This window comes from Pangasianodon hypophthalmus, chromosome 30 (genome assembly GCF_027358585.1).
Source record: "Pangasianodon hypophthalmus isolate fPanHyp1 chromosome 30, fPanHyp1.pri, whole genome shotgun sequence".
In the NCBI taxonomy this organism is placed as follows: domain Eukaryota; kingdom Metazoa; phylum Chordata; class Actinopteri; order Siluriformes; family Pangasiidae; genus Pangasianodon; species Pangasianodon hypophthalmus.
In genome coordinates, this window is record NC_069739.1 from 11744710 (window position 1) to 11759096 (window position 14387).

Consider the following 14387-nt stretch of genomic DNA (forward strand, 5'->3'; position numbering starts at 1 on the left):
GTCACACAGTGTTTTTTTTTTTTTTTTTTAAGTATATCATTATTTATAGAGACACAGAATCAATGCATAAGAACAGCTCAGCTCCTCCTCTGCATCCCTCCAATGGAAGAAGGGATTTTTCACCCATGCACAGAGCCATGTGCATCATCATATCATTACAGATAAATGCACAAATTGCAAAATGCAAATTATGTAGCTTTATAATAACTGCATACAGGCTACCTGGACATGAGAGCAGTCTTTTTTCTCCCCAATAAAATGGCAGATGAACCAATCAACATATGAACACCGACTGAACCCCAGACCTTCTCGACATCCCAACATCAGCGCCTGACCTCACTAATGCTCTTATAGCTGAATGAACACAAATCCCCACAGCCACGCTCCAACATCTAGTGGAAAGCTTCCCAGAAGAGTGGAGCTCATTATAACAGCAATCACACGGGGAATAAATCTGGAATGAGACGTTCAACATGCATCACACATATGGATTTGATGTCAACATTATACAACCTAACTGTAAATTGATTATATCCAAATCTACTGTTATGTTTTAAAAAAAAACAAAAAAACGTTTACTGTGTATTACTGGGAGTGTGCACAGCAAACCTGATTTGCATTTAGTCACGCCCACAAAACTCCATAAAAGGCAAAGCTCACAGAGCGGAAAGCGTAAAATGACTACTAAACAGCCAAAAAGAGAAGAATTTCTCAGAGGCAGAAATGGAAGTACTTTTGAGCTCATGTCTACGAGAATTTAAATAATATTATTTAGCAGCGTTACAACACTTGAAAAGGCCAAAATACCGATGCTTTCGGACACAGCTCAGACCGACCCTTTCCTTTAATAACCCAGAATTTCTTCTTAATTGATTGAATAGTTTATTTAACTTAAAATGGATTTGTCTTTATTTTATATATGTAACATTTCTTTAATGACATTAATATGAAAGGACTGGATTAAACAAAAAAGAAATATGTGTAACTGAACTAAATGAGCCATGTGAACTTGACAGAGTAATCTGTAAAAAAAAAAAAAAAGTTTTTACTTTACTGAGACACAATCCTTGGTTTAAAAACCAGAGACTTCTTTGTTGTTTTTGTTTATTATGATTTTTTTTCCCTCAAGCTTTAACTTTTTTATTTGTGCTTATGGTATTTATGTTCATTGCGTTCATATTATTATTATTATTATTATTATTATTATTATTAGCGCTATGGGACATTTATTTTGAAAAAATCCTATCAAACCCGGAAGTGAAATGAGTTGATGTGACTATTGTTGTTGTTGTAACGCTGCATAGAGACGGCTGTGTTTGTAGTGGGTTGTTGTTGTTGTTGTTGTGTGTTTATTTTTTTTTTATCCACCTCATGAGAAGCGTCCAGAAAAGCAGACTTTAATTTAAACTTTATTAAAGGTGTTGAGTGCATGTAGGTTCCTGCAGAGCACGTGGTCTCTGAGCTGTTTATGATCACACCTGAGACAAAGTGAGATAATAAAGAGACAGGAAGAGATGGATCATCTCCAGCTGCATGTTCCAGACGCACATCACAACTATGACACTTCGGAGGATGAAGGATTTCAGACGGCGCTGAAACAGAGCAGTTTACTGCACGTCTCTCCCACTAAAGGTAAGCTACTTAAAGGTGCAGTAGTCGATTTGTTTTATTGCTTAATTGTACAAATAACCTGGAGGATATGTAGAACATGTGTTAAAAAGCGATGGATTGAGTCGTGGCCTTAGCAAAAGTGTATTAAGTCGCTGAGAAAGCCGGTTTGGAAAACGGTTTCCGAGCCGGAAAGCTTGTTTGTGTTTGGATACTGCTACTGTCAGTCGTTTTACACACACACACACACACACACACACACACTATGGGCCTGAGCTCCTGAGATCCTGGGGCTGGAGCTTCGGGATCATCAGCGAGACTCATTGAAATGTCGAACCCATGGAGTTTGCTGCAGAGGTTTTGTTTACTTCTTTTCAACAAAAAGCGAGAGAAATGTAGGCAGAAAGCCCTAAAGCCCTGGGTTTTACAACCATCGACCCTTTAAACTCTAAAATAAATTCCAACTCAACCTTTCATTTATTTACATTTACTTTATGAACATGGTCCTATTTAAACACTCATATATTAGACTCTTTATTGTTATTCGTACGTTAATATTCTGGTTCTGTGGTTATTGGAGCGATAGAGCTTTTTATTTCCACTGACAACATATCGAGTCTAAATTCACTTTATTTACAGGCTATTTATTTCAGAGCCGAGGTTCAGTTCAAGGCAATTGTTCAGTTGTTTCAGTAGTGGAGCCATCCAAAAATCAGCTGTTAATATAAATAATATAATATAAAGGTAAAGTTTGAGGGGAGTAGCTGTGATGTGGGAGGTGTAGTCTCCGAGTGAGAAACTGAGTCGACTGGGAAATCTCTCTGTTCGCTATCGCAGTCCAGCAGCTTTGCAGTACTTTGTCTTTTGGAAATCGATATATTTTAATTTTCTGAAAGCAGTTTGTTCCTGGCCTGAGGGAGCAGCAAACCAGTGAGGAGCATGATCTTATTTTTAATCTGTGACCGGAGAATTGTGTGACTCTCGCAGGCATTGTTTCACACTGTGGGTAAATTTGATATGAGCACAGACTCGATCACGTGCACACACAGACGTAAGCTTCGTGAGTTTTCATGTCTCATACTGTTGCACTGTGTGTGCATCAGTTTAAAAGAAAATCCCATTAAATACTAAAATGACAATAATACGAGGTCCTTTGTGAGCATCGTGCTTCATAGCATCTAAATATAGGCATTAATATTAATTTACTCCAGTTATGTTCTTCAGTATGTTTCTTTTCTTGCCTTTTTGTCAATTGTATTGTTATATTATTTGTTTTAAGGGCAATGTAAGGAAAGTGGATTTCATAAAAGTACAAGATTATGTCTCCATGCCATTCGAGATGCTATTCTCCATCATCGCTGGCAAGAGGCTGCTCAATATTTAGAAGTTTACACTCAGACACTGGAGGACACCACGACCAGCAAGCAGTCAGTAGCCTGTGAGGTAAGTGATATAAAAATCTCCCCAACTTTATTCACTGGTGGGAAAGTGACCAGGCACTATGGGTCGAACCCAAGATAGGTGGTTATAGGAATGACCATTTGGCAAATTATTTGGTATTTTATAACAGCAAATCTCCATTTATGACCTCATCCATACCCTCATGGCCCGGGGACGTCTTTTTCCTCGCAAAACTGTGACGTGGAGTTATGATTTCACTGCGGTTATCTGTCATTACTACAGTTATTTAGAGCAGAATGTTATTTGCACATCTGCATTTTATCCACTGTGTGTATCTACTGTATCATAGTGCATGCATCCTGCTGTTTACCTTTACCTGTACGCTGTTATCTTAACTTACTGCACCATAACCTCATTACCTCATTACCTCATTTAACTTATTTGCTATTTGCACTACTGGCTAACTGCATTTCGTTGTCTCTGTACTTGCACTCTGACAATGACAATAACCTTGAACCTAATTAACCAGTCGGTCATCTGGATGAACTTGTGATCATGTGATTACATCCCTGTAGAGCTGACTGTTTTTTTTCCTCCAGATTATTTGGAGACTCGGCACCGAAGTCCTCCAGCATCATCCAAACAAAGACCTGGAACATTTTAATGTTCTGTACGAGCGGATGAAAAACACTGGAGTGAAAAATTATGCTAAGGTTTGATTTTAGATCTGTAATATATTTGTCTAGTTTTTAAAAACGAAGCAACATGGAACAAATAAAAGCCTAAAGAAATAATCTAATTTACTAGTACTGCTAAAGTCCTGAATCGCAAGAGTGACATCAACTGAAGTAATAACTTAAATATATTAAAATATACTTCAGTGTGAAAAGTCCAAAAATTAATGAAATGGTCAAAATAATGGTTTAGTGGATTTCCAGTGTTTCCTCTGTCCAAAAAACATACAGTTTATATACTTATTGAAACAAAAGGATGTTGGATAGCAAAAGAAAAAACTTACTCATTAAAGCTATGAAATAAATTCAGATTTTTTTTTTTTTTGTTCTGTTTTGAGCCTTTATTCATTTTCTCTGCTTAAAATAAAACTCCTGTCCTGCTTGTTTTGCTAGATCTGTTTGGAGCACACGTTCCACCTCCTGCTGAATGGCCACATTCACAATGCCAAACAGCAGCTATCAGTTGCAATGAGCTGGAGGTACGGCAAGCAGTCTGCAAGTCAGTCTCTGGAGTTAAAGCTCATCCATGCGTACTGCGGCTTTCTGGATTATTTGGTCTGGTCTACGAAGAGGTCGTCCGTGTCTGATGCAGGTAGGAAGAGTCCACTTTATGTCTGTGCTGGATCTCGCGCATCTGTTGCCGTGATTAATACATTAAATCATCTGGGAGATCTGAATTTGCAGAGGACAGTGTTAGTGGTCTTGCTTGCTGGTTAAACAGAATTAAACATATCCTTCAAAATTACCAGCAGGGATTTTCATTAAATTTTGAACCACAGTGAGGCGTGCTAATGTGCTGCAGCCTGTATGCTGAAATAGCAAACTGCGTCTCCTAAATACCACAAGGAGCAAATTTTACGCTTAAGAAAGCAGGTGAATCATCAGTAATGTGTAAAATGGCAATGTATTCCTACATTTGAATTTTATTTTCCATTTCCACGTACAACATTCGGGTCAAAATAAGAATTCAAATTCAGTAAGAACAATAAGAAGTTGCGTTTGTGATTTGTGAGAATTAACTTTTCAGTGAGAGCGATCTCCTAAAGCTAAAGCTGTTCTCTGTGAAAGAAGTGCTGCAAATCCTCACCAAACCTACAGCTTAAATAAAATAAAACAAAATCCATGACTAGCAAAGTCAGCTGTTGCCAAAGTTATAAATTTACATGTAGGAATATGGAGCCATTTACAATATTATAGTATTTTTTTTATAGTATTTGGAAATGATTTTATTTTCTGCAGTATGTCGGAAGTATCGGAAGTTGGCTGTTTGTTTGGGATTTAAATTCTGAAAGCATGACTGTAATTCGTGATGCCGCAATAAACCAGATGACGGCCTGTAAATGGCAACTGGCAAAAATGTTAATAAAGTATTTTGCCAAAATAGTGTAATGTTTTAATAATATTCTAACAGGACATTTTTTTTTTTTTTTTACAACTTTACAACTCACTGTTTTTTATTTACTAAGAATGTTATTGTCTTAAAGCAAGGGGTTTGTGAACCTGTCCTTTATAAGATGCCACTTTCTCATCTGCTCTTTGTGTGGCTTGACCAGTGTTCTCCCCTAATCCTAAATAATAGCTTCATGCAAATAAACACTGCACTTTGTCTGTTTTATCAGAGGAATCGGGAAATAACCGAGAGATGCACAGCTACTTCAGACAAGCCTCTGTGACCCTGCAGGAAATCATCAAACAGCCAGGAGTCTGGGACCCTTTCGTATGGGGTTGCATCGATGTGAGTTTGCACATTGCTGGCTTTGATTTGACTCAGAATCTATGTTAATTTAATTTTGATGACTGAAGTATTATGCTTATTTTTTCTGACAGATGCTAGAATTCTACAACGATGAAGAAGAAGCTCTACGGTTACTGCAAAACTACGCCTATAACAAGGATTATCCATCAAACCCCAATGCTCACATTTACTTGTACAACTATCAGAAAAGACATAAAGCTTCACCAGACCAACTTATTAGTACTCTAAAGGTACCGTGTACAGAAAATCAGCTTTACAGAACTTTTGTAAATCCAGCTATTAGAGCGACAGTCATTCTGAAACCATGGTGCTTTTTTTTGGCCATAGACCTCTTGTTCCATGTGCTGTGTGTCAACAGTCTGTTAAATAAGTTAGAACATCGCACCTTTTGTTCGAACTCACCCATTTTTCAAGTGATCAGAAATATTGGAGCACGTGACTGACAGGTGTTTCTTGTTGCCCACGTGTGCCCTGTTAGATTGATTGGTTAAACAATTAATAGCTCTGAATGTCTGCTCTTGGTTTGAGCTCTGGGTTTCACCTGTGAAGACTGTATTTGTTGTTAAAAAGGATAAACCAACACGAAGACCAGAGAGCTGTCTATGGGAGAACAGCAAGCCATTTTGTAGCTGAGAAAAGAAGGGAAATCTCCCAGAGCCATTACACAAGCATTAGGCATAGCCAATACACCAATTTGGAATGTCCTGAAAAAGAAAGAAACCACTGGTGCATTAACAACCAGACATGGAACAGCTCGGCCAAGGAAAACTACAGCAGCTGATGACAGAAACATTGTGAGAGCTGTGAAGAAAAACCCAAAAACATCCCCCTCAACCCCCAACTGCCCCAATTGCACATTAATTATAATACCTGTAGTTGGTAACTTAGTTACAGTAAAGTGACCACAAACACTTATATGATGCTGAAGTGACACTGTGTTGGACTTTTATAGTAAATACTAATTCAGTCATTTCATGTGGAAGTTCTCAGCCCTTGTGGTCAGAAGGTGTGAAATTGAGCTTTGTTTTTAAAGCACTTTCAAACAAACTTATCATGGTGTGCTTTGGCCATGTGTTAAAGAAAGTAGGTTGCCTTGGTAACCAAAAAGTTTATCACACAGTGGATGAAAATGTTTGGATTGGATAAGAGTCCGTAATGAAAGTGAAAAGTGGGATGTTTTTAAATGATAAAACTTCCTGCTTTTCTTTAGAATTGCGTAATAAAAGTGTCTGTTTTTCTACAGAGGGTTTTGAAAAATTTCATGTAAAGTCAGTCCTGTAAATATATGAATCCATATTCGTCTTAAATTGTTTCAGGTGCTGCACTCGTTGGTTCCCAGTCACGAGCTGATGCTGGAATATTGCGCTCTGTTGATGAAGTCAGGTGAATTTGAAACAATTGTCTTATCTTTTAGTATAACACATTTTTTTAAATATCAATTTTTTGATCAATTATGCATGGCAGGTGAGGATAGTTTTGGACTTGCTGTTCCTGCAGCAGTTAAGGGCATGTTTTAATTGCATGACTGATGATTAATTTCTTTATTCTGCTCTTTTAACAGGAGAACAGAAAAATCTGCAGCATGCTCTTAGTGTTGTTATGAAGCTCCTAGAATACGCCAGCTGGAAGACTGATGTGAACGCGTGGATGTGTCTGCTGGAGGTTCTCAAATGCCTTGAAAAGAAGTAAGGGAAATGAGGAAAGTTTGATGAAAACTATAACCTTAGTCGTAGCATTTATTCGCATTAATAGTTAACTGAGAATAGAACAGAACAGATCAACCCTAATGTTGAACAGTGCAGCTTTTTATTCCTTCTCTTAAAAGCAGTCGGACTTGCAACCCAAAGGTCATGGGTTCGAGTCTCAGGTCCGGCAGGGATTGTAGGTGGGTTGATATTCGACACAAATATTAACTACTTTACCGTTAAACAACACACCCAAAATAACACACTCAGAAGTCATAGAAGAGGCTTGCAAAAAAAGGTAGCTAGCTAATAAAATGGCACGTTGCTGTTTTGTTGAATATTTTAGAAGACATTTCGCTTCCTGTTTGAAAATGATACTATTGGAATTACTACATGGATCATCATATTAGGGATTCTTAACAAATATCATTTTGTAATGAAAATAACATTACAAGTTGCAGGTGAACATATTTTTTTTTTTATCATTTACTATTCAGATTTCATATGGTAATAAGCCATTATAATTTGAATAAATATCCTACTGCTCCAGACTGCTAAGTTGGTTTGAGCTCATTTATTTGCATTAACTGTAGAGTTCTCTTAAATAAATGCACATCAGACCGTGCTAGCTAGCAGTGCAGAGGGGAAACGTGTGGGTTATTTAAGCTGAGGCTAAAAAAATCGTACATATTGCTTTTTTCCAAATGACTGCTGATACAACATGGCTTTGTTTTGTTTTTCATTTCAGCCATTTCATTTGTTATGAAGTTATACATGTCCTGCATATATGTCCTGTTGCTTGCATTATTTTCCATAATACTTTGTTTCAGTAGCAACTTGGCACGTTCTGACCAATACATTCTTCTGTTTCCTTAGAGAGCTTAAGAATCTTATAAAAGAAGAGTGGGGAGGAAGAAGAGACCTCTGGTTGAAAATGCATTATAAAACCTTCCACAGCATGAAGGATTCTAAAGAGAACACCAAACTTATGAGAGTCAAACTCAAAGTAATGCAACTCTTAGGCATATACAGTAAGTATGATCACTGTTTTTAAATTGGTCTCATTAGTAGAACAATAGATCAGATATAAATGTTGATTTTAGTGGTGCCGTATTAGAGTAACTGGCTCATATTATCTACAGGTTCGGTCATATATTCATTCCTTTTCCTTCCACTTTACTTGGTGGGGGTCACAGTGGCAACAGGCTGAGAAGGTCAGTTCAGACTTTTCTTTCCCCAGCCACAGATTACAACTCCTTCTGGGAGATCCCAAGACATTTCCAAGCCAATTATGAGATATAATATCTCCAGGTCTGCCTCTCAATTCGGAGGAGCTGTGGCTCCTTGGCTCTCTTGGATTGTTGAGCTCCTTTCTCAGAGAGTAAGCTCTGCAACCCTCAGGAGGAACCTCACTTCCACCACCTGTGGTCATGAATATTCATCACCCACAGCTTATGACTATAGGTGAGGATAGAGGCATAGATTGACCTGTAAACAAAGAGCTTAATCTGCAAGCCGAGCTTCTGTTTCATCACCTCAGACCACTACAGTGACTGCAAGACTGCTGCTCAAAGTGCTCTTTTCATCACTCAACAATATCCTCAGTAGAGTTCAACAATCCCCTGTACCTGATTAGCTGAACTTGCATGGCGTCACTAAGTGCTGATCAGCTGACAGCTCTGGCTCTCACCTATCAGTTATCAAGTCATGATACAATCACAAAACTGATCATTGAACTTTGGCCCAAGGGACTCTGGTACCAAGTACACTTGTTTTCAAACAGAGTGTTTCTTATTAACAATCTGTGGCTTGTACAAGAGTCTAATAACATGTCACTAATCAGGTTTAGATCTGGGAGGCCATTCCTGCAAATAACACCACTCTGAGTATCATCGCCATTCCCAACATGAGCACTGAAGTCCCCAGGAGAACTACGAAATCAGTATTGAGCATTTGCCCCACTTTCTTCAAGAAGGCTGAATACTCCAAACCTGCTATTAACACCAGTCTAACCCGAGACTGGAAATCTCATGGAGAGAACATGCCACTCCAACTGCAAGGCCCTCAGACTGGGACTAGTGAGTGTCTCCACACCCACCTGAGACCTGTCTCTTATGGGAAACCCAGAGAAGGAAACAGACTACCCCTGATCCGGACCATTCCATCTCACATACTGACTCGGGCAATGTGACATTCTGCATTCCCAAAGCCATTCCAAGGGTCTAGTCCATCACCTGCCTGGCTCCTGACTGCTCCTGACCTCACCCCTCATATTACGATAGGTCTTTGTCTGATCTGTTCACCACGGGTGGCCCTACTGGGAGCTTTAAGCTCCTGGGGCCCTAAAAGTTCACTGAAGTACACAAACACCTTCACCATGACAACTTCTCTGAGCTCCTGAGCTCGGCTTACTGTCTGTGTGGACTTTCTGTGCATGTACTGAACAAAACAAACAAACAAAAAAAAACCACCAATACAAAAACACAAAATCACTGTATTTGAAAAGAATCAACTCGATTTGAGCTCTGCTGAAAAACCCGTGGTCTGAATTTTAGATGGAAATCCGAATACACAAATAACTTGCACTAACTATAAAGGCTTAAAATGTTCTGCATGGAGCGAGATCTCTCTTCAGGTGTTTCCCGCCGTGTTGGACATTAATGGAAGAGACTCAGTGCTGTTATTCTTGTCAGGACTGATGTCACAAAAAATTGTGACATCAAAAAAGGTGCCAGTAATTTTCAAAACAGCGTTTTATAGAAACAGTTGCACTATTTAAAAAAGCTGATTGTGGGCTCCTGAGTGGTGCAATCGTGACGATGCCACAACCATCTGTGGCTGTCCAAGAGAACAGAATTGGCCATGGGAGGGAAGGCCGACTCTCTCCCTGGAGAAAAAAAAAAAAAAAAAAAAAAGCTATTTGTTAACCCAAAACAATTAAATAAAATGAACGTGTCCCTGTATGTTTAAGCTCAAAGTATTAATTATCGTATGTTCTGGAGAGCACTGTATACTCGTGTATTATTGCAACATACTCTTTTTCTTTTCAGACAGACGTTACAATAAGGTGTACTATCAAGAAGAAAAGAAGAAAAGGGTAACGAGCAAAAAACATGATGTTCTGAAAGTAAGATATTTAAATATTCTGAAGTTAGAAAATCTTGTACAGCTAAGTTTTCTCATTTCCTGTTGTGCGTTATTGATGTGTACCGATGTATACACAGCAGCATGGACTGTAGCGGATTCTCTAGTTTTATATTTCAGAAGCATTTCACAATATTATGCCGACAGTTTGTCACTTTGCCTTGCTGATTAAACAGTATGTTTAAAGTGCTTTTATTTTGAGATGCGTTGTATTTGTCCTTAATGTATTCTTTGTTCAACTGAAGTATTTCAGAAGGCAAAATTAAAGAATGTAGACTCCTGTAGAATTATGTAAATTAGTCATAAAAACAGTCTGTGGTTGCTCTGTTCCTTACTACTGAAACAGTAAGCACTGTATATGTAGTATGTTAAAGCAGATCATATTATTAATCAGCCACTGCTGATTTACTTGGCTGAATTGTGAGTAAACACATTTTCACATAAAACATTAAATCTTGCAAGATTTCACTTCATTTCTCTTCACTGGTGCAGACCGAGGGTTGAGGAACAAGACTGTGCTGTGCTGATCATATCTTTACTGAAAGAGACCAGTAATTTTATTTGTTTCATGTTTTTTTAGGAAGAGTCCAGTTTGCTGTCCTGCTGAAAAGTTGTCTTACAGTCAGTTCTTTGACTTCTGGATCTCTGCTTCCTATAAATGAAGATACAATGATTTGCTCTGCAGCCATTGAGTATTGTGTATGGAGTTGGGTGCCTTATGTGGAAACACACATATTCCATATGATCTAGCCTTGAACGTGCGCTACACATTCGCACAGTGAGTGAATTCTCCTGAGCATCATCGGATGGACTTATTCAGTCATAAATTCAACCATAAAGGTGTTTTTCACTTGTATGTTAAAGAAATATTTAAGAGAATATTGAAAAAAAAATATTGAAATAAAATATTGCTCTCAAAACAAGTCTGTGAGTAAAGGTTGTGAAGAAGTATCGATGAGGCTTTGGTTAGTGTCTGTGCGGAGTTGTGCGTTCTCCCTGTGTTCGTGTGGGTTTCCTCCGGGTTCTCCGGTTTCCTCTCACTGTCCTTACAGTATGTATGTAGACATGGCTACGCTGAATTGCCCCTATGGTGTGAATGAGTGTGTGAATGAGTGTGTGAATGAGTGTGTGAATGAGTGTGTGAATGAGTGTGTGAATGAGTGTGTGAATGAGTGTGTGAATGAGTGTGTGAATGAGTGTGTGAATGAGTGTGTGAATGAGTGTGTGAATGGTGCCATGCAATGCACTGGCATCCTGTCCTGAGTGAATTCTGCCACCTTGCGCCTGGTGACCCTGTGACCCTGCGACCCTAACCAGGGTAGAGCGGCTACTGAAGATGACAAGATAAACACGTCTTTAGCTTTTCTAGCACTTAAAAAGATGTAATTGTGGCATGTGCAAAAGTTTGGACGCCTTACTAAATCACTACTTAGCAATACCCCCCTTTGGCATATGTCACGATTGCAAATGCTTTTTGTAGCCAGTGAAGAGTCTGTGGAATATTTTTCTTATTTTCTCCCTGTTTCCATTGATTGTGTGAACATACGTGGTTTAATCATGATGAACTCATCCAATGTGACTTCTACTTTCGTCAGTGTCCATAAATGTGTACATGCCTGTCCTTGCTCTTAGTTTATATTCCCTCTTAGTTATGTCCTTTCCCTATCTGAGCCTGGTCTCTTCACACACACACACACACACACTCCAGTATATAATCTAGCTGAGAACTTCTGATGTTTAGTCTATGGAGTGCCCAGGCCGTCTTTGCGCACATAATAGACCATCTCTTTGTCTCCTGATTCTTCAATCATCTTACTTCTGGTGAAACTGCAGTATTTTGAGCATCCAGAAAAGGTTTACAACAAGTCTTTCTATTCTTGTGTAATGAATTTTCACCCACTCTTCCGTGCAGAATTCTTTTAGATCCGAGCCGTCGTGCAGCATGTTTAAGATGACCTACCTACATGATGTTCAAGTCGGGAATGTGAGGGCCATTCCGAAAGCTTCAGCTTGCATTTCTTGAAGTAGCTCATGGTGAAGTCAGGGAATTTATTACGCTCTGGAATTGTTATTTCTGAAGACAGTTCTTGACCTGCCTAAAACAGGTGGCTTGTATCAATGGTCTAGAGAGGCTAAGCGCCCCTTCTTTCAATGATTAAAAAAATTCAATATAAGATTTTGTTTTTGGCATCCACATTGTCTACTTTCAATGTTTGTAAATGTTTTAAAGAGGATTATTATTATTATTATTATTATTATTTTTTAAGCTGAGTGTAACAGGTATGAAGGGCTAAAGAGCTCATCACTGTAGATTCATGCAGCCAATCAATGACAGTCGTACCTGGTGATTACACAGAGTGACGCCCCTACATATGACTTTATTAATTATTTATTTCTTATTAATTTGTTCTACAATCTTCTAGCCCAGGTTACAGTGATGTTTCTGTAACACGTTATGGACTCGGTCATGTGTGTAATGAACATAAACAAGGTGGATTATTTACTCTGTCATCATTTTCTCCATGAAATAGTTTGAACGAGAGACTAAAAGTTAATAGATTGAGGACACAGAGACTAAACGAAGTACAAATTACACACAAGGACAGAACCTTAAGTTTAGTGGTTTTTGTTTTTTTTGTTGTTTTGAACAAAAGGGTTACAGCTTTCTGTTTACCGAGCTGCATGGACCTGGTCGAGCATTCCAGGCTTAACACGCTGTGTGTGTGTGTGTGTGTGTGTGTGTGTGTGTGTGTGTAATAATTTTCCCCGATATTATTCACATATACAGCATTTAAAAAATGCCCTTATCCAGATTGATTTACAGATGATGATGGTATTATTATTATTATTATTATTATTATTACTATTATTATTATTATTATTTAATTGTTTCATTTATTCATTTATTTTTATTATCAAGCAGACCTCAGGATATAATGTATTTTCAACCCTAATAGTTTAAGTGTTATTTGATAGCTATTGATCAATTTTAGCCTTTCTTGAATTTTTGTAGATAATTCCAAATTTTTGGTGCATAAAAAAAAAAAAATCTGCTTTTCCACTCTTTTAAATGTTCATACATGGAATGTGGAGAAAGCTAGCAACAGATGATTATGATTTGAAAGTTTTATCAGCCATTCAGAGATGTATGATGATGAAAAATCAGACGTCACCTCAGCTCCACTGCGCCACAAACACACCAATAACATCAGTGTACTTTAACACAGAATGGCTTCATAGCTTAAATGGACATGATTTAAAAATGAATAATACACAGAAATTGATATATCAGGCTCTACAGACATGCTGAGGACAATATGGTAGCTCAGTAGGTTCCAGGGAAAGTAGTGAAATGGTGTTCAGGTATTTCTAACAAATACTGTCACTTGACACTTTGTGATTTTGTTCAAGATCTTGGCGTATGTTTGTTCACACACTGGGGACGTCCAGATGTTAGACCTGCCCCTGGCGGTTCCCTGGTGTTCATAAAACCACATCTGTAACTGGTGCTTTCTCTGCTCTCAGACACACAAACTGTCTTGTTTTAAATAAGAAACAAGATTTTAGAAGAATTTATGTGAAATGTAAAAAGTCCAACTAATGCTAATAATATACAGGAACTGATTACTGTACATTTTGGGTTCAGCAGTGTAAAAGATGGCAATGTTAGTCAAAAAAAAAAAAAAAAAAAAAAAAACTCTACAGAGATTCATGGCCTTATATCGCCATCTAGTGGCTGCAAAGTGCCTCTGTTTTAAACAACAGAACATAAACAGAAAACAAGGATTCAAACCAGTCAAGTAGAGGTGGTGTCCTTTGGGGTATGTCCTCTTATTCATGTTTCATGAACACAGGATGTGTTCCCAGAATGTGTGTTGTAATGGATGTGAATAGTGAATAACTTAAAACTTGAGTTTCAACGACTTTGTAATTTGCACAAGTAGAAGTATTTCATGCGTTTGATGCGTTTAGTCAAACAAATTAAGAAGACAATTAAAAACAATCCATAGAAAATATAGTATTTCTGCTAAAGGAATATTTTATTGGGACACTCTTACA

The 14387-nt window shown here is 38.1% G+C and overlaps 1 protein-coding gene across 2 annotated transcripts; it reads left to right on the plus strand.

The window, feature by feature from the left end:
• The first annotated feature begins 1296 nt into the window (after nt 1-1296).
• Nucleotides 1297-11251, plus strand: taf1a (TATA box binding protein (TBP)-associated factor, RNA polymerase I, A). 2 transcript variants are annotated; one of them, XM_026917382.3, is made up of 11 exons: nt 1299-1632; nt 2888-3051; nt 3609-3722; nt 4137-4335; nt 5363-5478; nt 5571-5729; nt 6816-6882; nt 7061-7184; nt 8061-8215; nt 10235-10311; nt 10909-11251. In XM_026917382.3, the coding sequence occupies exons 1-11, from the start codon at nt 1515-1517 to the stop codon at nt 10933-10935; spliced, it is 1320 nt and encodes a 439-aa protein (XP_026773183.3). In that variant the 5' UTR covers nt 1299-1514; the 3' UTR covers nt 10936-11251. The 2 variants fall into 2 exon arrangements, with proteins under 2 accessions (XP_026773184.3, XP_026773183.3); XM_026917383.3 differs by lacking the exons at nt 10235-10311; nt 10909-11251 and adding an exon at nt 8327-10222 and having other exon boundaries at nt 1297-1632.
• The last annotated feature ends 3136 nt before the right edge of the window (nt 11252-14387 follow it).